This window comes from Typha angustifolia, chromosome 8 (genome assembly GCF_048772165.1).
Source record: "Typha angustifolia cultivar Huaian chromosome 8, ASM4877216v1, whole genome shotgun sequence".
Taxonomy (NCBI): domain Eukaryota; kingdom Viridiplantae; phylum Streptophyta; class Magnoliopsida; order Poales; family Typhaceae; genus Typha; species Typha angustifolia.
Genome location: NC_133246.1, coordinates 14,913,219 through 14,936,769, shown reverse-complemented (window position 1 = coordinate 14,936,769; position 23,551 = coordinate 14,913,219). Strand labels below are relative to the sequence as shown.

The 23,551-nt window shown below is 40.6% G+C and overlaps 3 protein-coding genes across 4 annotated transcripts; 2 read left to right on the top strand and 1 right to left on the bottom strand.

The window, feature by feature from the left end:
* Window positions 1-2,016, top strand: LOC140764171 (probable galacturonosyltransferase-like 4). 2 transcript variants are annotated; one of them, XM_073102580.1, is made up of 2 exons: window positions 7-345; window positions 605-2,016. In XM_073102580.1, exon 2 carries the CDS (start codon window positions 730-732, stop codon window positions 1,573-1,575), a length of 846 nt encoding a protein of 281 aa, XP_072958681.1. In that variant the 5' UTR covers window positions 7-345; window positions 605-729; the 3' UTR covers window positions 1,576-2,016. The 2 variants fall into 2 exon arrangements, with proteins under 2 accessions (XP_072958680.1, XP_072958681.1); XM_073102579.1 differs by having other exon boundaries at window positions 1-2,016.
* Window positions 2,017-7,307: 5,291 nt separating this feature from the next.
* LOC140764931 (uncharacterized) lies at window positions 7,308-8,841 on the top strand. Its single transcript, XM_073103798.1, has one exon. The coding sequence runs from the start codon at window positions 7,385-7,387 to the stop codon at window positions 8,663-8,665; it is 1,281 nt and encodes a 426-aa protein (XP_072959899.1). The 5' UTR covers window positions 7,308-7,384; the 3' UTR covers window positions 8,666-8,841.
* A 2,557-nt stretch (window positions 8,842-11,398) lies between these two features.
* On the bottom strand, window positions 11,399-16,914 carry LOC140764662 (RNA demethylase ALKBH10B-like). The gene is made up of 7 exons (XM_073103344.1): window positions 16,197-16,914; window positions 14,557-14,687; window positions 14,288-14,405; window positions 13,407-13,508; window positions 12,613-12,728; window positions 12,381-12,535; window positions 11,399-12,253 (listed from the first exon to the last, which is right to left on the bottom strand). The coding sequence occupies exons 1-7, from the start codon at window positions 16,732-16,734 to the stop codon at window positions 11,803-11,805; spliced, it is 1,611 nt and encodes a 536-aa protein (XP_072959445.1). The 5' UTR covers window positions 16,735-16,914; the 3' UTR covers window positions 11,399-11,802.
* Window positions 16,915-23,551: the final 6,637 nt, after the last annotated feature.

Genomic DNA, 23,551 nt, shown 5'->3' with positions numbered 1-23,551 from the left:
CCCTCTCATTTCCTCCTGATCACTTAGATCGCCACCGACACGAAGAACACCACCTAACTTTGGGATCTAAACTCGCCCGTAATCTATCTCCCTCTCACTCTCACTGTAGTCAACGCGGCTTCCCAACTCACCTCCCAGATGAATACCATTGCATTATATCAATGACAAACTCTTCTCCCCTGGATATGCCTAATAATAACAACAATAATTAGCAAATTAATCATTACCATCCCGCTCTTTCCTCCCTTCCTCTCAATCCTACCGATTTGTTCAACTTTAATCCATCCTCCTAATAGTCTCCTCCTCACATCTAATTAATTCCTAAACATCCTCTCCACCGACAAGGTAAGAAGACTCCATCACCGCCCCTCCAATATTGATGCCTTCCCTTTCTCCTGAACTCCTCCTCCTGTTCCTCCTCTACTTCTTTTGAGCCCTTTCCATCCACTAAAACACAGGAGCAGGATGGCCTCTATCTCTTACCTCCACAATGGCGGCCTCCTGTCCCTGTCCCTGTCCCTGTCCTCCTCCTCGTCATCGTTGATAAAAGCACTGCCTTTGTTCTTCTTCTTGCTCATGAGTATTCTTCTTGATAATTACGCAGTTGCAGTATCCGGCATCCGCGTCGACGTCATCCGCCGCCCGCCGCAATCATTCCCGGCCTTCCGCGAGGCACCGGCGTTCCGCAACGGCGACGACTGCCTCCCGTCCTCCCGCGTCGACATCGCCATGACCCTCGACGCCAACTACCTCCGGGGCACCATGGCCGCCGTCCTCTCCATCCTCCAACACACCGCCTGCCCGGAGGACGTCCAGTTCCACTTCCTCGCCGCGCGCCCCGACCCCGACCTCCTCGCCGCCATCCGCGCCGCCTTCCCCTACCTCGACTCCCGCGTCTACCGCTTCGATGTCGCCCGCGTCCGCGGCCGCATCTCCCGCTCAGTACGCCACGCCCTCGACCAGCCTCTCAACTACGCCCGCATCTACCTCGCCGACCTCCTCCCCGCCGACGTCGCCCGCGTCATCTATCTCGACTCCGACGTCGTCGTAGTCGACGACATCCGCCGCCTCTGGGAGGTCGACCTCGACTCCCGCGTCGTCGCCGCCCCAGAGTACTGCCACGCCAACTTCACCAAGTACTTCACCGATGCCTTCTGGTCGGACCGGTCCCTCGCTGCGGCTTTCGAGGGGCGCCGACCGTGCTACTTCAATACCGGGGTGATGGTAATGGACGTGGAGAAGTGGAGAGAAGGAGGGTACACGAAGATAGTGGAGGAGTGGATGGGAGTGCAGAAGATGAAGAGGATATACCACCTGGGCTCGCTGCCGCCGTTCTTGCTGGTGCTCGCCGGGAACATAAAGGCGGTGGATCACAGATGGAATCAGCACGGATTGGGAGGAGATAACATCGAAGGGAAGTGTCGGAGTCTCCATCCCGGACCCATTAGTCTCTTGCATTGGAGTGGAAAGGGGAAGCCTTGGTTGAGATTGGATTCTAGGAAGCCATGCATCGTCGATCATCTCTGGGCTCCTTATGATCTTTATAGGTCTTCGTCACCCGCGCTAGAAGAGTGATCTTTATTATCTCCGGAGAGAGAAGAAGCAAGTGGGAAGAGAAAGTTGACGATTTAAAGCTTTCCTTCAAATAGAAAGAAAAGAATGGAAGGCCAAGAGATCGAGAAGGAGGAGGAGAGGAGGATGGAGGCCAGTGAGGAGAGAGGAAGAGAAGGATGGACTCATAGAGCTAGTTATGGAAGTCAGCGGAAGGAGGAACTTAGATTGGTCAACGCTAGAAGCGCATGAGGGAGAGTTATCTTTTATTATATGGAATTCTATCTTCTTATTTATTATTATTATTATTATTATTATTATTATTATTATTATTATTTGGGTAGGAGTTGAATGTTACTAGTTGGGTTTGTAATAGGCATCGTGGGAAAGAAACAATAAATTAGGGAAGTGGGACGAGTCCTCCATGTGTATATCATTTATACCATATAATTTTAATATTTATAATAGCACCTTACTTCTTCTAATTAAGAAATTTAATTTAACTTCTTGTTTAATTTTTGGTCTAGAATTTTGCGATCATTTCTACAAGATACGATTGAGTTGGGAGATTCAAACGAATAGTGGAGTTGAGAGCAAATGCCTCACTTGGATTTTCCGCAAGCTATGTCTCTTTCATCCTCTAGGTATGAGATTAGTGGCCAAAGAAATACTAAAAAAGAAAAGAAAAAAGAAAAACAAAATTATAAATGTGGCAGACAACATATAAAATTTGATAAAATATTTTATTTTTCTGTTATGCTATTAAGCAAATTTAAAATATAAGACGTGATTTACAATTATTTATACTGTAGTGTATAAACCCTTATAAATTGAATAGTTTAGGTGGGAGTTAAGTGCCTCACTTGGATTTTCTCTCTCCCTTTTTTTCTCCTAAATATTCAATCCAAACAAACAAGATTATATTCTATCTGTTCTCTTCTCTCCTATTCTCCCGATCCATATGTTCACTTTCAAAGCAATTATAAGTGTCACGTTGATTAAGAGGCCAATGGTTTTTCCTGCATGGATATATACATGCGTATTTGTTTTGTTCAACCACGAATTAAGGTCCTTTGTTTAGTAATATCTCGGTACGTATCATTAAAATAATATCGTTTGATGATATCTTGGGTCAATAAGATGTGCATCTGGACTGAACCAATAGTTTTTTTTTAATATATATTTATAGTCGAAAGGTACGTATGACACTGGAAGTACATCAAAGTCTCAACCAAATGAAAGGACGGACGTCCAAGAACTCAAGAAACCCTAAGGATTTACATGCTACAGTTAATTAATCATGCATATATATATATCAACAACATTGACGATCGAACAACATTAACATGTGATACAAACTAACAAAAACAAACGAGCGATGGTGATCGATGAGGAGATGAAAGGATTAAGGAAGCAAAGAGATGTATAAGTAGTATCCTGGATGCTAGTATCTACGGGCTGCTAAGGGCATCAGACGCCCGGCGAGATCTCATCAGCTCGTGCAGCACCGACCTGTGCTCCTCTAGGGTTATGTGGAGAAACTCTCCGATATTTATCATGCATATATACTGCTCCCATGGGATGCTCGGCCCCGCCTCGTACAGACTCCTCATATATATTCGGTACATCTCAAGATCATCCCGGTGACTCCATCTCCTCTCTCCACTCCCTGCAGCCCGATGATGCGGGCTATTGCTATCCACCGAAGCCATGTCGTCGTCGTCGTCGTCCATCTCCGGAACCTCATGGAGTACTTGCTCCGCCCCCTCGGCCGCCTTCGGCGGTATCTTGATCCTCAAGAGCAGCCCTTTCGTTGGAGGAGGAGGTGGTGGAAGAAGCCTCACGACCTTCCTCGGCACGCGGTCGTACGACCGCGGCATGCCCGGCGGGTAGTCGTCGTACTGGATGCGGTACGTGTGGCCATTGCCGGAGAGGACCGTCGCGCGCAGCCAGGAGCCGGAGACGACCTCCCTCCTTGTGAAGACCTCGACTTTGGTGCCTTTCGTCAATCTCATGGAGGTCGGCATGCCTGGAATGTGCAAACCCTTCGATCTTCTTATCAACAGAGGGGAAATTGGGACGAGATTTGGAGGAGGCTTAGAAGATATATATTTATAGCTATTATAGTCCGAGTCCTACTAGTATAACTGCTGCATTGCCAAAAATCCGAATCCGAATTGAGATTAAAGGAAAAAAAAAACTCCCTATTTATAAATAACACCCTAAAAATTCTGTATATATCACAGATTCGAGCTATTTATTTTCAGTTTAAGCTCCCTGCTTACCAAAAACAATTATCAACCCATACATATATCATTTATAATTAATTTTACATTTACATAATTACTTTGTCGGCTTGTGCTTAAGCTCATGTTGAAATTAATTTTGAGCGTAATTTAAGTAATCAAGCTTGGCCAAACTCGAGCTGGTTTAATTGTTTTAACAACCCTAATTGTGAGGTAGAAAGGTTGATAGCAGGTTTCAATTCCATCTAGCAGACAAGATATTAATATTGATATAATACTTCTTTCATTATGTCATCTAGATGGCGTTAGTAGCAGCATAATTAACTTCCATAATCGCAGAGTGCATTCTACAAATATTTTACAAAATATGGGGTGTGATTTATAAATATTAAAAATATTATAAACAAAAACACTTAAATTAGTATTCTATATTTATGAATATAGCCCCCTAATTGATGAAAAATACTAAGTCACATCTATGATTTTGGATATAGAGAACACCTTATAAATATTGTTTAATTAGGAACTGTTTAATAAGAATTAATTAAGGTGGTAAACGAAGCTCTTGGATTACTACATTCATGATTCATCCAAGTTATTTTGTCATACTTTATATGTTCACGGTACGTAAGTATATATAACAAGCCTAACCTAAGATGCTATCAAGCAATATTTTTAACTATACGAACCCAAAACATGTGTTACGACACAAGAGACCTTGACATAAATCAAAAGTACATCGAACCTAATATGTGTCTAACAAAAGATCATACACAATAAGGCTCGACTTATATTTATTATGGTCAATTATTTTTACGCCTTCTAAAGTATCGTTGTGTACCTTCTTTGAATATATTTTTTATGCTACATGGCTCTCCTAAATTATTGAAAATTTCTCAAACACTTGTTCTATTAGGTTTATATTACATTTTACATTCATAGATTATCATGTGCAAGTTATATGTGTAGCTAGTTATATGACATGTTATACGAATAAAGTTGAATTCAAACTTGATTCAATGGATAGTTTGTGATGGCTCTAGGAAAAGAGCTATGCTAAAGTTTAGGGTAAGGGTAAAAAATTTTCCACTAGCATTTTCTTTGTCTAGGCCAGCATTGTCATAGGAGTCATAGACTTGTGAGCCTTGAATTGTTGGATTCTTCGAATGCTAGTCAGACAATCATTAACTAGATTCCTTATATGCCATGGACATATGTTCTGTCTTAGTGTTCTAGCAAGCTCTAGTGAGTATGTCTCCACTATGACGTTTGTATTATCATCTAGCATATTGAGTCACATCCTCATTGCACAAGCTTTCACTATAATTGTCAACTCACACGACACCGGTCCCGACGCCACTGCAACCAAGGAGCTAGATCCATCACGTACAACTGCACCTGCTCCACCCTGGTTGGTTCCCCTACTAAAAGAACCATCAGTATTCAATTTAATCCAACTTGGTTCTGACTTGGCTCGTCTAATCTGCTCTCTTTTGTTAGGCTTGACTGTCACTTGCTCTTATTGACATACTCCGCAACCAATTGCATAGCCCTTCTCGCTACCGTTGTCATGGCCTCAACTTCCCCACCAAATGCCTTCATATTTCTTTGTTTCCATATGCCTCACAATGTCTAAGCAATCAAGACCTTAAAAACGACATCCTTACTCTTGTCAGGTAGACATGATCAAATGGCCCAGCTCGTTCGTGCTCGGCTCGGACCCGATTTAGGCCCGGCCTGGACCGAGCCCAAACTACCCATGGGTGGCACGGGCCAGCCCTTTGCCCGCCTGACCCGGTCCGAAAGCCCACCCGTTTGGCCCGCAACTAGGTCCGCTCGTTCTGCTACAGTAGTCCGCCTGTTACTTTACCCGTTCTGCTACAGTAACTTACCACTGCTACAGTAAAAAAAGTATTTTGGTACTATACCGTTTTGTATTATTTTAAGCACACCTTTAAAAAATTTTATTTTTTTTTAAATGGAGGAATATAATTATTTTTTAAAAAAATAAGCTAATAGTTAAAAAAATTCTAAAAATAACTAAAATATGGGTTGGGCCAAGTGATTGGTGGGTCGGGCCGGCCCGGCCCGACCGGCTAGCCCGATCTCTCACGGGCGACGGTAACAAGCTAGACTATTCTAGCCCGGTCTGAGTGATTGGTGGGTCGGACCGTGAACAAACACTTAAGTCCAATTGTTCCGAAAAGTCCAACCCAGCCCGCTCGATGATCATGTTTATTGTCAGGTAACCATCTAACAGTTAGCCAGTTATGGCTAATCCTATCGGGTTTTTTTGCTACTCAACTCCCACACCTCAAGACTGTATCTGCAGGCAAAAAGGAGATGCTTCGTGGTTTTAGTATGGAGGTTGCAAAGAGGTGCCACAGAAAATATTTCGATTTCTCCCACACCTAAGGCCATGCAAGTAAGTCCTCGTCGTTAACCATTTCTAAGCCAACTTCCAACAAAATGTTTTAATTTGAGGTGCCACAGAAAGTCTCCACATGGTCCTCCAACCATCCCAAGGCATTGGGTCCTCCGACTGAAGGAACGCATAGACAGATTTTGCTTGCGGCACTCCTGTCGGGTGAAGCCACCAGATCCAATGATCAGACGTGATGGCACCACCAACGGGGAGGGAGGCAATGGAAAAAGGCATTTTCCAACCAGCGAGCCTGCTAATACAATCTAGTTGCCAAGTATTTTCTTTCCTGAGATCTGCAACCTTTAGGCTTTCATCCATAAATTCGAGGTGCAAGGTGCACGTCTCTCGGCACCAAGGAATATTTGACATCCAAGGCTCAAGCACTGCACTAGTAGACTCCCCATTGCCAATCAGCTTATGACAGCCCATCTTTAGGTTGCAAGCCGTCTGCGTAAACTTGGTCTTAATTAGCTTGACCCACGAGTTCTCCCTGTTGTTAAGCACCTTGAACACCAACTTAATTGGCCATTAAGCCTGTACGGGTGAGGTTGAGATGCCTAACTGCTAGAACACCAGCAGCCTTACTGCCAATGACCACCTACCAATTGAGTAGGTGCAAACTTCATCCATTCCCTCTATCCCCATAAAAAAGACCTCGCTTTCTTGTTGATCTCTTCCAAAATAGTGTCGTGGAATCTATGTACAACTAAGCCAGTGTTTGGGCATAGCAAGAAGAGTAGAATTCAAGAGAATTAAGCACCCCGCTGTAGAGAGCATATTACGCTTCTGCTAACGGCGGTTGAAACTCCTTGACTTTGACTCTACGCCTTGATATGAGCGTGGCATTTTAGCCACTTGTAACCCAGATATACTACATATGGGGTCAACTTGCAGGAGGTTCAATCAACTCGGCAGGAAGAGTTGTGATTTGCTAGTATTAACCCTCTGATTAGCTAACAAGGTCTATTCTCATTCTTATCCTGTGTATTAGATAATAATAATAATAATAATAATAATAATAATAATAATAATAATAATAATAATAATAACGAATAGTTAAATCCAAACAGTTATCCGGTCCCGACTCGGGTTGGGATTCCCATCTCGACTCTTATTAATTTTTTTTATCCGTTCGAATCCGTAACGCAACTTCGATCGCCACATGGATTTCTTCAATTCCGTCCTCTCCCTCGATTCCGAGGCTGCTCCGGCTAACGGAGAGGAGTCGGGGCCGGAGACGGCTGGGAACCCTAGCGCGTCTTCTTCATCTGGCGGCGGCGGGTGGGTCTTGGGAGGTCTCGTGAGGAACTTCACGACGAAATCCGAGTCGGTGATCGAGGCCTACCGCCGGGATCTAGTCGAGTTCGGATCGGGTCTTAAGAAGGAGACGGTGGCGATCCGCGATGCCGCCACCCGCGCCGTCCACAGCCTCCCGGTGTCCCTCGAGTCCGGGGTCTCCGTCGCCCAGGCGTCGCTCGAATCCGTGGGGCAAGCCTTCGACGATCTCGGCGGCTCAGTGTGGCAAGGGACGGCCGAGATCATCGCCCAGGGGAAGGAGGCCTTGCTTGCCGTCGATCCTTCCGACGCTTCCGATCTCGATGCCTCTTCCTCCTCCGCCCCTGGGAGGCGGTACAGCCGATTCGAGGCGCAGGTCCTGGCGATCCAATCCGATCGAAGCACGTTCTCGGAGGAGCCGGAGGATGCTGAGGATTTCAAGAAGTGGAGATCTGGATTTGAATTGGCTGATAAAGAGGAGGATATCGAGTTGTTGCTGTATGAGGATGGGAATTTGGAGGAATTTCATGAGAAGCTCGTGCCCGGAGAAGTGGATTATGAGACATTTTGGTGTAGGTACTTTTATAGGGTTTATAAGCTGAAGCAAGTGGAGGATGCTCGCGCAGAGCTTGTGAAAAGGGTGATTTCGATGGAAGAGGAGGAGGAAGAATTAAGCTGGGAGGTCGATGACAATGAGGAGGATTTGATTAAGGAAGAGAAGATAGAAGGAAAATTGGGGGAGAATGGAGAAGTAGAAATAGTTAAAGAAAATAAACAAAAGGGAAAAGAAGTAGAAATCAAAGAGGGAGCTGAAGAAGAAGTTGCAAGCAAGTCTACTGATGTGCTTCAAGTTGATAAATTGGGAAGTTCAGGTGCAGAAGCTGATAATGAAGTGCCATCAACAGCAGGAAAATCTGAGAATGCTGAATCAAACAGCGAGGATAGTGATTTCTCCGTGATATCAATCCAGTCGTCTATGCCTGAGGAAGACAATATAGAGTGGGATGAGATTGAGGATTTGGGGGAGCATGATGAGAAGAAATTGGGTGATACAAGTTCTATTAGCCTTCCATTCAGTGTGGATCTGCGCAAAAGGTTAAACACTGCAGAGGATGACGAGGATTTGACTTGGGACGTCGAAGAAGATGATGAGCCTCCCAAACTTTAGTTTAAGAGTATGGCTATATTGGTCATTCGGATTAAGTTAAATCTATTTCGGCTTTCTGTTTCTTCTTTTTTCGAGTGAATGGTGCAATAAGCGTTGATTCAGACATGCTGTTCATTTCCATGTGAATAGTTATAGATAGATTAAGAGATTCAAATTGCAGATAACTGTTTATCCAATCCAATCTTCTTTACTGTGGTTCTTGATATTAATTTATTTATTCTGTCAATTCTTCATATCCTTTTCTTTTTCTCTGATGAAGTAGCTTGAGTTTCTTGTACTTATATATGGATTCTTCTGCTTAAATTCTGATTCCTTTTGAAACTCCCCAGCCTAAGATGTTTGACTCACTTTATGCCTATTTATCCATCAATATTAGGTTTCAGTATATGGCCTTCATTTTGTGAACTAATTCTTCGGCGTGAGGTATCTGTTGTTATTTTTTTTCCATTTTTTCTGCATTATGTATACAACCCCTTGACAGCCATACTTGTTACTGATAGATTTGCAAGTGGTTATTCATTAATGATCTCTCATGTTGATAAAATTGTTCTCTAATTTCATTTTGTTATATTAGTACTCTGATGTCTTCTAGGTCTGTTTGGGCTTCAAACTTTCCATTGAATACCAGAAGAATGACCCTTCTAATGATGGCCATACTTGTCGAAAACAATGTTGCATCATTTTCTTTTATTTATTAGCTCAAGTTTGAAACATTTTGGTTATAACACTTCCCTTCGGTATTCAACTCATTACTCTAGAACTGCTAGTACCTGCATCTCTGCATGTAATGTTAATTAGGCTCATACATGTTTGATCCACCGTATATCTGTCTCTGAATATTACCATTTTACAGCTGTATTGTAACCAGGTTTTTGGTGTTGTAATATCTAATGTTGACCATTGAGAACAATTACAATATTGAAATTTGGATGAGCAGTCTCTTGATGTTCAAATCATCTGAATTCATCTGGTAAATGTTCCATAAATCAGGTTTAACTTTCTTGGAGGAGCTTCATAATGGTAAATAGTTTCTTACATTATATTTCGTCCTAGGAAGTTTTGCTTTTAACTACACCTTTAGGAGGAGGCGTGCAAGAGTGGTATAAAGACTAGCGTTTTTCTTGGTTTTGTCTTATTATGCCCTATGATAGCTAGCTTGTCTTCACTTGCCACCATATGATCAAATCTAACAACTAGAGTAAGAACTATCATAATTTTATCCAATCTACTCTGTCATCTATAGAACTAAATTGAGTTCAAACTTTATATAAATATTTTGAAAAGAGAAATTGCAACTTCAAATATGCAATTTATGAGGGATATTAAAGATTTAAAGATTTCCTTTTGGTGGATGATAAAACCTTTATTTAGATTTGAATGGAGCAAAGTATCAAAAACAATGAGCATTGATGTATGGATATATAACCATGATTAAAATAAGAATGGCATAAAGGATCAATATTGATGTATTGATGAGCATGCATTTATGTATCTGTTTATTTCACATTGAGGGAAATGTATCAGCAGGTATGTTTTTTGCTATGCTAGATCTATTTATATTGTTCTAAGTAAGTACTCTCGCAATTTAACACAACAAGGAAAAGAATTTGGTATCTACAGAGCTAATCTTATCAAAAGGTTATGGTTTAAATCTTTTGATGTGAATGCTGATAGCTGTGACTCCTATTTTTTTCCTTCATTTGGTACTTGGTGCCTATCTACTTTTCATGGTCATATGAGAGGGTATTGTTGGGATGAAGATTGACGATCTCGATCTTGGCAATTGATTAGAGTATTATGTATCAATGTCTAGCTACTCATCCTTGTGCTCTTCTCATAATTATCGCGGTCCTAAAACTTCAAGCAAATTAGTTTATTACGCATTTGGACATATTACCTGGATAGAAGTGTTTCAGAAGTTGATCTGAAGGTAAATGAAAGAGAACCCCAGATCAGTTGATGTGTTAAATGAATTTGTGAGAGCAGATATTATTCTTCAGTGTTAGGCACTGTTATATGATTAGATTTTCCAGCAGAAGTTATTTATATATAATAAAATGGATAATATGTTGTTGTTTTGTGAGCTGTGAGAACTACTAAACAGAGGTCCCATGTCAGTAGGTTTGAAGTTTGGTTTGCAATGAATTCAATATATAGTAACGATAGCTAGTTTGCAACTCCTGGGAGTCCCCTCTGTTTATTCAAAATAAGCATGTAATTCTTTTTTCTTTCATTTCTTTTTCTATTAATATTTTTTATTATTTATATTTTGTTGTTAGATTGTCATAGCTCGCGGTGAAGCATTAATATCTGTTAGCCTGTACTATTTGATCTACAGCAGAGTTAGTGATTCTTGTCTGAGAATTTTCATGTCTTACGTTCGTCTTTTTTATAATTCTACCCCCTGCTTCTTCTTTTTTCTCTATTAAATCACCATAAAATACCGATAGTATTTTTCATAAAATCTCATGAAGGCTTTCTCTCCAGTTACATGAGAGAACTGCACATCACTAGTCAGTACATTGGATACAGGCACCACAATTTGCAAGCAACTTTGAAAGTTTCGCAGATAGCCAGCGATTTCTGCATAGATTTAAGTTGAAACTACCGGCATCAAAGTCTATCTTAAGCTTCCCTTGTATCTGACTGTCCTGTGATTGAGCTAAACTAGTGCTGTACTCAAGCATCAAAATTGGAAAAATAAACACATTATTGTCGGCGCCGTTCAGAAACTATGGATAAAGCTTTTAGCATGAACATTACAAAACTCTGTTCTTTACTGAAGGAAACTCTTAAAAAGTCCCTAGCTCTTCTATCCTATGTCTCTACCCATGGCAGCTATCTTTTCAACCTAAAGGAAAAGGTGAAAGAAAAAAAAAAGGAAAAAGTTAACTGCATAACGGAAAGAACTGCTTTAGCAACAAACTCTCTCTCCATAACTTTTGATTCACTGCACATCACTACAAGACATGACAGACCAACCTCCTAAATACCGACATGGATGAACCCAAAGCTCTGTAGCTTTCATACCGATGGCTCAGGCTCATCTTAGAAGGAAACACACAAAACCTACGTCCTTCTGTTTCAGAGACGACTCAAAAACAAAACAAACGACTTAGCCGATAGATTAGATACTCTTAGCCTTGCACTTCTACTGGGGATGGCAATGAGGGAAACCTCCTCTTCTGGATACGAGGTGGAAGATGCTTGATGTACTTCTTGGGGCCAACAGTCCAAGGTAAGAAGACGCCAGTGCCGCTCCGCGCCATTTTTCGACTGGGGCTCATCACCATGGGCCTCGCCGGCGCTAGCATGACGAGAGGAGCACGGAGGGCCATTCCCCATGCAGTGGGGATCATCGCATGGGGTCCGTAGCCGATCACGCCACCACTTGAGACCTTTTGTGCCGTTGGTGTCTCAGGTTGCCAGATCGTCATGGCCTTCGTCGGAGAAGGTAGAGGAGATGAATCAGATTGGCTGATGGCAGGTCTAACCTTCACAAATGTGATGCTGACCCTCCTATTGGAGGATGGGCATACGACATGCCTCGCCATGTCAGCACTGTTCCCACGCATGACTAGGAACGACCTGGAAGTAAAGATCAAATCAAGAATTAATTGGATTATAGTTCATTAGTTATTTGAGCATGATGGGTTTGACATACGATTCCTGTGTGTTTTGCTGAGTTAAAAGGAACAAAGAAGTGAGCACGTACCCTTCCTTCAAAGAAAGTGTGAGGGGGCCCTTATAATTTCCACTGTGATCACTGACAAGAGCCCTTCCAAAAGCCATATTAGTTTCAGAGAGGAGAAGAGTGGATATGGGGTTGTCCAGGTGTGGTGGTTTGAAGTATGGATGCGAGTATTCGTCCTGCAAAAGAAGCGTATATTTGTTCAGAATTATAGTTTTCCAGAGACTCTTATCCTTCCTTTCACACAAAACCACACCTCGTCAAAGAAATTGATGATGCAGCTGTTTGGTTTTCTGCTCTCTGGTATTAAACGCCATTGGACTAGGTGATCGATGACGGCCTGTAGAACCAAGGGCATTGGTTCAATGCTACCTGCAGAACAGGAATAAGATTCTTACTTGAGAACATTCATCTGTGAAGGGAAGTGAAGCAACATGTCTAAATAGATCTTATAAGAACTACTAGCCAATCTTCTAGATAGCCAAAGATCAATGCTACATATTAGACATGGTGAATGCAAATTAAGAATAATGAACATTGGAAAGTACTAACAGAAAATAAAGACTATTGGAGCATATATTAGTGAAATTTTCAACATAATAGGAGATGGCATAGGCACAGAGGGCACCGCATTCATTCTTGAATGCAGATAAAAGCACTCAAGTTTGATGCCCCTCAGAAGTTCCAAATAAATGTATTAAGGATCAGATATTGTCATAGCCCTCTTTCAGCGGTAGCCATTATTTATATGTATTGTTTTAAAACATAAAAGGTAATACTTTTGCAAAGATAACAAAAAAAAAAACAAAACAGAAGAAGAGGATTTCTTGGTCACAAGCAATTGATGTTGACCTAGAAAATCTAATTGCACCATGATACTGTTTACGACCTGAATGCAAGCGCTTACAGGAAAAAGTCAGTCATATCAGTAATGTTTACTGAACTCTTAAAGCAGTAGTTATGATTGATATGTATCATGATAATGTTTCGGACTTCAAGCTCTGAAGCAGAAGTTAAAGGAAGAACACAGTCATATCATTAAGGAATTACTTGTTGCCTCCTCACTTGTCGGCTGAAATAATGGAACACCTAGCTGAATGATCTCTCTCTTGTTTCCTTTCATCTGCTTGTTGAAGAAAATGAAGGTCTCACCTAAATGCAGAAATAGAAAGCTTTTAGCATTCAATAAAAGCATGTGACTGATTGACCTATAGCAAATAGTATACTTCATGTCCTTAAAGCAAGCACATGCACGAGTATTCTTTCTATTCCTTCTAAATGCATAGACTATAATGACCTCATTATGATTAGTAAATACCTATTTATTCATGAAACATGTGTGTTAAAATAAAAGGAACTTTTGATTGAATCAAACATTTACCAGAACTTCTCAAAACACACAAAAATCTAAATATTTTGTCGTGTAGAATTGATCTACTAAGCATGATGATTTCATGAATCCTCTCAATTTTTCCAGCACATTCCTTTGCTCCTTCTTATAAGCGCTCAGTGAATATAAGGAAATAGGAATTTTAGATTTCAACTGCTTTATTACTTGTTCCTGATCTAGGATACGTTACGTTGTAGATAATTATATCTTACTTTAATTTTGAACCTCATATCTCTAGCCAATTAGAAAAGGAAATATTTTTCTTCATTTACGGTTAGTATATTAGTCAACTTGGCTTTCTTTCAGAAACTTACTATCTTCTTCATTTATTTCTTTATTTTCAATCAATAAAGAAAACTAACAGGCTCTCAAGTCTCCTCATTCTGTTTCAATTTTAGACAACCTACAGACACAGCTTCCCAGTTTTTCTGTGGCTTGTACTTTTCTAAATTCAGCCAAACATATTCACTTTGCACCATAATAAAGGAATTTAAATTTTAAACAACAGATGAGAAACAACTGTCGATGAGGATTAGCTTACCTGAAAGTTCTCCCCTTCTTCCGGCCTGACGTAACTCACTTATGAATTCAGAAAGCCTCAGTAGCTCTGAATCTGTGAAGATATCCTCATAGACCTTCAAACCTTTTACAACATTAACCTAAACACAGAATACAAATAAGGGAACAATTAAATCATGATTTACCATAATCGAAAAAGCAAATAATCAAACAACTAATTCCTACGGCATCATCTACTGCATCTCAATACAGAGTGTGCCGAATGACGAATGATGTAAAGACGGAACTCGCCATATGCCCTTTCACAGACTCCTTGGCTACAAAACCTTTCAAGGTTTTGATCCTCTCAGGACGTGCCATGCAATCCTCATGGTCAGAACATATTTGAACATTTTCCAAAAGGTTCTGTTCTCCTTGGGAGCCTACATGCAAAGACAACTAAGCATAATTACTCTCAATTTAAAATGACAATCAGAAAATTATCAGCATGTATGTTTGACTCTTTATGAACAACATGTCTAAATTCAGCAGCCTGAACTGATTAATGTTTTCTAATAGTGACACAATGATGCCGTGGGGTAACACTGGAAACAGAGTTTTGACATTAAAGACTGCCTTACTCAAAACATTCAAATGGTAGCATCATTAATTTGATAATATATAGTAGGAATGCGACTAAGTGGACCAGTGAATCCGTACAAAAACTGTCATAAATTCTAGCTTAAATATTAATCCATTTCACGACTCCAAGCATCATATTTAAGTGAAACAAATACTATAAAAGAGATGCTTTATTTAAAGAACCGAAATAAAGTGAGATAAAGTATATATGTGTATAATTTGCATAGATAGCATCGTTCCAACCTATAGCTAGCATAGCAGTGACTAATAGACCTATTTAACTCACAGGGACGGAAGTTTCCTTCGAGAAGTGTGAGACAACTTTTATCCCCAGCCACTCAATATTTAACTACGCTCGTGTGGGGTCCAAACCGTAGTCACGGTCAACTAAGTCGACAGCTCGCCAGAACGCTGCTCGACATCGAACAGCCGATCACCCGCCGCTCCACCTGGCCCACTCATTTAGCCATATGGGCGGCGATGGGTTTGATCCCCTCACCCCCCTCAACTAACATAGACCCGACTCGTGCCGGTCCAGGACCTCCCCACGAGTCACCTACCCACCCAATATTCCACCGTAACACGTGGTCCACCACCTCGTCTGTGATCTGACCCGTCTGATGTTGATCAGGCGGCGGATTTTAGACGGCATAACCAAACTCCTACGACTGACTCCCACGCACTCCCACGCCGGTCCAGAGCTTCCGAAGTTCTTCCGGTCCCTGGATCGTACCCTAATAGGAAGAGACATGTGGACGCCTCGAGGTACACGACGATAAGTGGTAAAATTACCTTAATCCAACAGGACAAATCGAAAATTCGTCCTTAGGGCACGTTTATGTTTTATATTAAGTAACTTTCTATCAACACCCCCATCTTGTCTCTGCATGTACCCCCCGTTTGAGAAGGCGGGAGTGCAAATGCCACATAAAGTGGGAAGCATTTATCACCTATTTTATCCCCAACTCGGACGTTATGGGAAACATCAGCTGTCCGTGACTCCGGTCACGGACTCGCCTGAGTATTGACGGCTAGGATGAACGAAAGTAAACAAACAAGTAAATGTAAGATATTCAGAGCGGTCCGATCTGTTCGGTGACGGGATCCGTCCAGTGCCGGGTGTTGAAGAGTCTTCTACTCTGGCTTCAGGTGCTACCGAGGAGGTTCGTTTCAACTGAACAAGTCTAAAAACACAGACCAGATCCATAAATTTCGAAATTTTACGAATTAATTAATAACGGAATAAGATAAAATAGAAAATTAGGTGAGCATCAAAAAGTAGGGAGATTTGGGAATTTAATAATACTCACGTCCGTCAGCCCCGCCTTCTTCGTCCGTGGCTTTGCGATCCGACGAATCGCCCGAAGAATCTCCCTCGTCCGCTTCCTCAACAACGGAAACTCTAACTCCGTCAACGGCTCCGTCAGTCTCCTCTTCCATCGGAGATGTTTTGATCTCCTCCACCTCTTCCTGCTCCGCACCCTTCTCGATCTCAACCGTCTCCTCCGGGAAATAGATGGCGGACGCAGCCGCCGCCTCCGCACGGGAGGCGGCGACGCGGCGGAGCTCAGTCGCCACGTCGGCGATGGAGAAGAACTTCTGCATATGGAGAACCGGGAACCAGTTCATCCGCCGCCGGTGGAGGGCGGCGAAGGCCTCCTGGTACTCCGCGCCGCCACCGTCGCCGTCGATCTGGACGAGATGGCCGCAGAGCGCGTCGATGATCGCGTTTGCCGCCGCAAACTCGCCGCGGAACCAGGAGATGATCGCGTCCCTCGCGAACACGTCCGGCATCGCGGCGGCTGCCGCCGCCGCCGGAGTAGCCGCCCCAGCCACCGCCGTCGACATCACGCCTGAAGTCCTCACAGGTATTATATCGTCTCGAATCTTTTCGCACCACTCGCGCCGACTGCCGATACTACCAGAAGACCGTATCGGAAAAAAAAAAAATTTCTTCTGAAATCACGTATCTGAAATTTCTTCTCTAGTTTCGATTCGTTTTCTTTTCCGAAAGCGAAGAGCTGAGAGCCTCTTCTGGCCGCCTATAAATACAGGTCCCCCGGGCGTGTATCGCAGAATGGATGACGTGGAGGAAGGATAGCGCGGGAGGAGTAATCGGAGATACGAGAGGGAATGCAGTGGATCCTCGTTTAAAGACAGAGCGTAGATACGATCGAGTCACCGGCTCACGGGGAGGTTACCTGATCACGCTCTACCAAGAGGCGAATAGGGGAATATACGGCATATCGCTTTGCGATCCACGTGGTATGTTGTCCCTCTCAATCGATCGCAGCCGTCCGTTTACTGGGCCAGGCAGTTTAACCGCTCGCCCCTTTGGACCGTTCATATCAGAGGGGTAGGACCCAACGGTCTAGATTTTCTTAAGGGAGAGGGAGGAGAGATTTGCCAATGCCACTCTACTTGGCTACTTTACGTTATAAACCCTGTATTTTACTACTAAAACATAGGATCAAGCCATAAATATGCTAAACTGTAGGGTGAAATATGCAAACTTCCCTGATTAAATAGTGGTTGGTGGGCATAGGTTAAGAAGAATAATGCGGTCGATAATATGTTAACCCGAACTAAAGCATCTAGCTAATTTTAAAATAAAATTAAAAAATAAGAAAAGAGGGAAATATTTATCGAAATGCCCGCAAGGATGCGCTGCGTCTGTTCTGGTGTTCCCGTGGGGCATGGCGTCATCCAGCACGTCGCAAGAGCTAATACTTTCCACCTCTCAATGCAGAATTAGTTGACCGAGGGGGGGATAAACGGGGCCCACCGCCTATTAAACACAGGGGGGCCCACCTCGGAGACGCCAAGTGTCGTCATTCTCTTGGTGGCTCTTTTAAGTATCAATTTGGGGGTAGATTACGTAGACAATATTCTGCTCACACATGCATTATTAAGAAGAGCCTTCCCTTGTTCAAATTTTGCTTTGAGTTATATATACAAAATGGCCTCAATTAATACAGCTAGAGATAGAGATGCATCACAAGTAGTCAATAATATTTTTAGGAGTTAGACGTGTGACATTTTTGAAAGGGTGATTGATGCCTCTAAACAAATAGTATTCTTTATGTTTCTTTTATTTTATTTTCCCTTCAATTGTCAAAGCAACCATCACGGGGGCTATTCAAATTGAAGAATAACAAGTAACAGGAAGAACTAATTCCATTCCTAGTTGGCCTTTAATTAGTTTGTAATAGTTTTTATTCAATCTTTTCGTTGCCTCCAAAGATCAACATTGGCTATGAGAGAGATATCGTCAAATTGGCTACAACTGCAAGCATGACGAGGCATTTATTTATACCCATCCATCTATCCATCTATCCATCCATCCATCCATGTAAAGAGATCAAAGACATTCCTCGATATGTGGCCCTCGTATATCTCCAAGTAGGGGAAAATAATATCTATAGATATATATATAACTTAGGTCGCGTGACCGGTGCACGTCAGCATTGTGCATGTGGCAGTTGAAAACTAAAAGACCAGTATCGACGCATGATTAGATTCCAACGGGTTGCGTTCACACAGTAATTACGTGCTCGTCTTTTCCTTCTCTTCTTAAATTTGTTTTCTTTTCCCCTTGTCCCCGTGTACTTTTTGTTTCTGGTTTTATTTTTGTAGGTTCTTTTAATACGTTTGATAGGCGAGTTTGCCTGCTGGCGATAGGAAATCCGTGATGTGAAAAATTTCCTGCAATCTTGGAAGTAAGTAGATGCAATTGGTCGGTCAAAGCATTTGAGGGATCTTCTCGAAGTTTTACGTGGAATGCTAATGAGACGGTGATTTTCCAACTCACCGCTTACTAGAAGTCACATGAATCTTGCCTAAAAGTTACAAAAGCTAGAAGTTTATTTTTGTTTGGTTAATTATTTTTATATCATATAAATTTAGATACCATTTTACTCTTATTTAAAAATAGAGGTAAAATAATTATTTAACTTTTATTGTTTACTTTAAATAGTTTAGAAAGTTTTAAGTAACATAAATAAATAGGAAAATATTAAGCCTAAATTTACTCTGTTCTTCCTATAGTTTATATTTTATGATAAGAACATATTTATGTTTCTTTTGTGTCACTTTACCCACTTAAGATTGAATTCAAATTTAAATTATTATTGTTATTATTTGATTATATTTGATTAATTTACTTATCGAATTTGAAGATATTCATTAGAGATAGAATTATAAATAATTAGATAAATTTTGCAACGTATCAAAAATAATATCGACTGAATTTTAAATTATAGAAAATGATAAATATGTTGATGATAAAGATGTAGATCGGTCATTTCTCTATAATTTAAAATTCAGTCGATATTATTTTTGACACATTGAAAATCATATCTAACGCATAGTATTTTCTACATATATTTTATATGATTTAATTTATAAATAATAAAAATATAGGGTGTCGAATGCAAATTTAAAAAAAAAAAAAACAAACAAAGGAGTCAATAGGAACACGAGTTATAGTTAAAAAAAAATCTAAGTGTCATTAGTGCTCCGAGAGAAAGTAATAAGTTAGGGACAAAATAATAGTAAGGCTATTAATCAAACGAAATAATTATATGCGAAAACGATAGGGCAGATTACAAAACTGGTCTTATTCACAAAAGCGACGAGACTACCAAAAACGTAAGGTGTTATTTGAAATTTAACGAGATTATGATACAACGCTTGTGGAATTATGACGCATGCCACGGTGAGAACAAAGTGGTAATATCCAATTAGATATACACACACATACACGATGGAGAGCCATTGGGCGACCGATCTCCATCACACGGCAGTTATTAATTAATCACTGGATGAATCAAAGTCGTTGGCGTGGGAGCCCCATGCCACAGAAGATAGCCAAAGCGACGGAAAACGACGCCGTATCCGTCTTCACCCTGACGGAAAGGAAAAGAGTTTTTGAAGGGAAGCTGGACGGTAGGAGAAGGAAAGATGGATGGGTGTACATTCCCATGCCATGATGAACTAATACCTGTTCAACCTTGTTCCTAGTTAAATATCTTACAATACTGAACACATCATAGGGATGTTGATGCCTTTATTATGGTCATGGTAGTAGTCTTGGAATTATATGTACAGATTATGGGTCTTTTTTTTAAAAAAACTTAAATGGGTTGAAAACAACCATGTAAGAAAAGTTTCAACGATTTCTTCTTCATTTTTTTGTTTTTGTCTTTGAACTAGATGGTGATTGAAAGGATAAGTTAGCTCCCCTTCATTTTAGGAATAATTGTTTTGAAAATTATAAAATATAATTATTTATTTTAGAACAACAGTTAGATATCATACTGTTGTATACTATTTATACATTTTACGGCACACCGATGTACTTACTAATTTGCTCTTAAAATTTATTCTACTAATCTATTTTATATCAAATCAAATGATGTTCATAATAATTTTATAAAAAATAAAATATTAAATATAATTATTATATTTTTATTTCAGAATAAAAATGAACCTAAGAATATTATTTTAAAAATAATAAAAAAAAATATCTATGGTAGAATTAGCCACAGTCCTAGAGTAACTCAATACGACAGGTTTGCAATTAAAATCGGATCTAAGCATGCTAGATATATAGCTGCGTAATGGACAAAATATTTGATTGCTGTACTCACTATCGTATTGCGTTTGGCGATTGTTGGTTAACTTGGATTCCAAGAGGAACAGGGATGTGCATATCTTTCCAACTTTAATTAATGACTAAGCTTTCAGGTCAACCAAGAAGGGTCAACTCTATGTCTTAACCGTGGGATTGGGGTCAACCCAGGTACCGGGCAGCGTATTTTGATGTGGGTTTTAGTCAAAAAGAAGAAAAAAAACATTAGAAAGAAAGAAAAAAAAATTAAGAATATATGGTTGTGTTATTCGTAGTAGTAGGTGCATTCAAAGATCCATATTATTGGACTATAGACAAGTAGCTTTGGATTCCATTATTGTGAGAGCTTCTTAAAACTTTCACATGCTTTTTATTCTTCTTGTTTGCCTCCAAATTAGTCCACCTTCCACTTTATTTAGGTACTCTTTGTGTAATAAGAGACTAATAATATACACCTGCCTTTTGTAAAGTTGCCAGAGGTGTTCATTGAAAGTATAGATCAAAGACTTTTTTCTTTTAACTCTCCATAGATTGAGTTTTTTTTTTCTCTTTAATTTTATGGAATGTCCATAGACTGATATTCCATTGAGATTTAAGCCGATTATTATAATTTGATGTTTTAAAAAAAGGGAGAGAAAAGACAATTGCTACTCTAAATACAAATCTCAAACTTAGCGGAACACAAACCGAACAACAAAGAAGCATAAAATATTAAATAAATAACACTAAATACAAGCACTTGTATAAATATAAAGGGAGAAGAAAATGGCGACGATATTGAAAACAAGTCCAACTCTAGGTCATCAATGATATAATAATAAAGAATCACAACAGGAGGCTTAAAAGAAGACGGGTGATAGAGAGTCAGCGTTATGTAGTTCATTAAAACCACAACAGACTCGATGCTACAAACCTACAACACCTTAAATCACTGTAATAGAACCTAAGAAAATAAACAAGTAAACAAAGAGATAAAAATGGGCAAAGACCGACGACTTGAGGTGAATGCAAGATACAATACAACCAAGCCTACAAACACCTGATCACGGTACAAGGCAACAACGATAATGGGGAGCCAAAGGGGGTTTCGAATGACCACCATCCAAAAAAAACCCCACTAGAAATGGTAAAGTGAGGGGGCGATGAAGGCAACTCAAACCAGTGGAAGAGACACGATGCAATGGTGAAGAAGGACGGCAAAGACCGCAACTACACCATTAAAAGGGGATGGAGACGACAGAGGAGGAGGGAGGAGGGTCGTGTTCTAGGATAAGTTGGTAAAACTTGACAAACAGTCAAATCGAGCCCATTAGCTAGGTTGCTGGAATTAGCCCTCATATGGGACAATGCCAGCAACCTCGAAGAGGCTAGGGGAGAGGGCAATTGGGGTAGAGAGAGTGCTGAGGTTGTAGAGTACAGATTTGGTTATAGCCGATAGACAGCTAGATGATAGAAGAGAAAGAAGTGAGAGAAAAAGAGAAAGAAGAGAGGAGCAAAATAAGAAAAGAATTTCTCTGGTGAGGGGAGAAGCCCCTCCCTTCCCTACCCACTAGGTAAGGAAAAGAGAAAGAGGAAATGCTGGAAAATACCCTTGGCTAGAGGGGAGAAGAAAATCCCGAAACCCTAGCGGAGCAAACTGTTAGGGCCAGTTGCGTCACTATTTACCTAATAATAGTTTACTTTTCAAAATCTTCACTTGGGTTGAGATTCTCTTTTAGTGCACTAGGGCAAAGTAATCATAGCCAATGTCCTTGAGGAAAGCCAAGGTCCACTCTTCCATTATAGTCTTCAAAACTAGGTAGGGTAGATGTTGTGTTGGAGGTAGATATATGAACCTGAATGAGAGGTGTGCTGAAGGGCATGAGACAAAAGATAAAAACTCATAGGAAATAGAAGAAACTGAATGAGAGGAATTAAGAAAGTGGGACTCCCCCTTTTGGGCTTTCTTGAATAGTCCCACTTCCAAAGACCAATAGTGGGATAGAAAAAATAAAGGAAAGTGAGTGATTCTCATGGCCCCTCTGCTTCACTTTTCTGGGAAAATAGACTAGAGAGTTGAGGAGGTAAGAGCTCACCCTGTGGTGGAGATTAAAAGAGTTTCAGCACTAGAGCAGGCCATGTGAGTCTTGATGGATATCCACAGTGCTTTTGGTTTGTAAGAGCACTGTTGGCTTTTCTTCTAAGTAGGATTAATAACTTAGTAACTTTTTGGGCATAACTAACATTCATTACATATGTAATATTAGTGTCCAAATGCATGCAGATTAAATGAGATGGATTAAGTTGCCTTGCCAATTATGGCACCCTTGTAATCTTCCCCCTAAAGGTACAAAAGAAATTTAGATCATGAGATTCTCAAGTTATGAAATTGACACTAGTGTCTACAATATATAGCTTTTGGGTCACTAAGTTGACTTGTGAGGCCCACCTTTAGCTTGAGCTACTACTTTAAGGAGAAGTTTTTAAGAGATGACATCTCTGATTACATCTGTCTTCATAATTTATAACAAAGAGATGTTCATAAAAGTTAGTCCATCTCTAATCACTAGACATGAGCTTCAACTTGTAGCGTTCCAATGTAATCAATCTAATAAGAATTCCATATGTTAATTTCTTGTATGGAAACTTTTATATGTGACCTTCACTGCAACTTGATATTTATCTAAGATAAGTGGAGCAGTTTTGAATATTTTAGGGCTCACCAACTCGTTGTAGATCATGTTACTCCAATTGTTAATCACCATTGGATTCCATCTCAATCAGCATCAAACTTCCTAATATGGCGATTGAAATGCTTTAATAAAGTCATGCTTAGTAGATCAACAGTATAAACTAACGCACTCAATTGGATCTACTAACAAATCCAAATGAGATTTAATTTTTTTTCAAGAAAAGAAAAGTGGGTAGTGCTTCTTAGTTTACTATCTTTACCATAGAAGCACAAATAGGCTCATAGAAAAGTACCCAAAGAAAGAATCTCTTCCTTTCCTCCATCTGAAACTTTCTACTTTTGGTTCCTCACTTCTATCATGT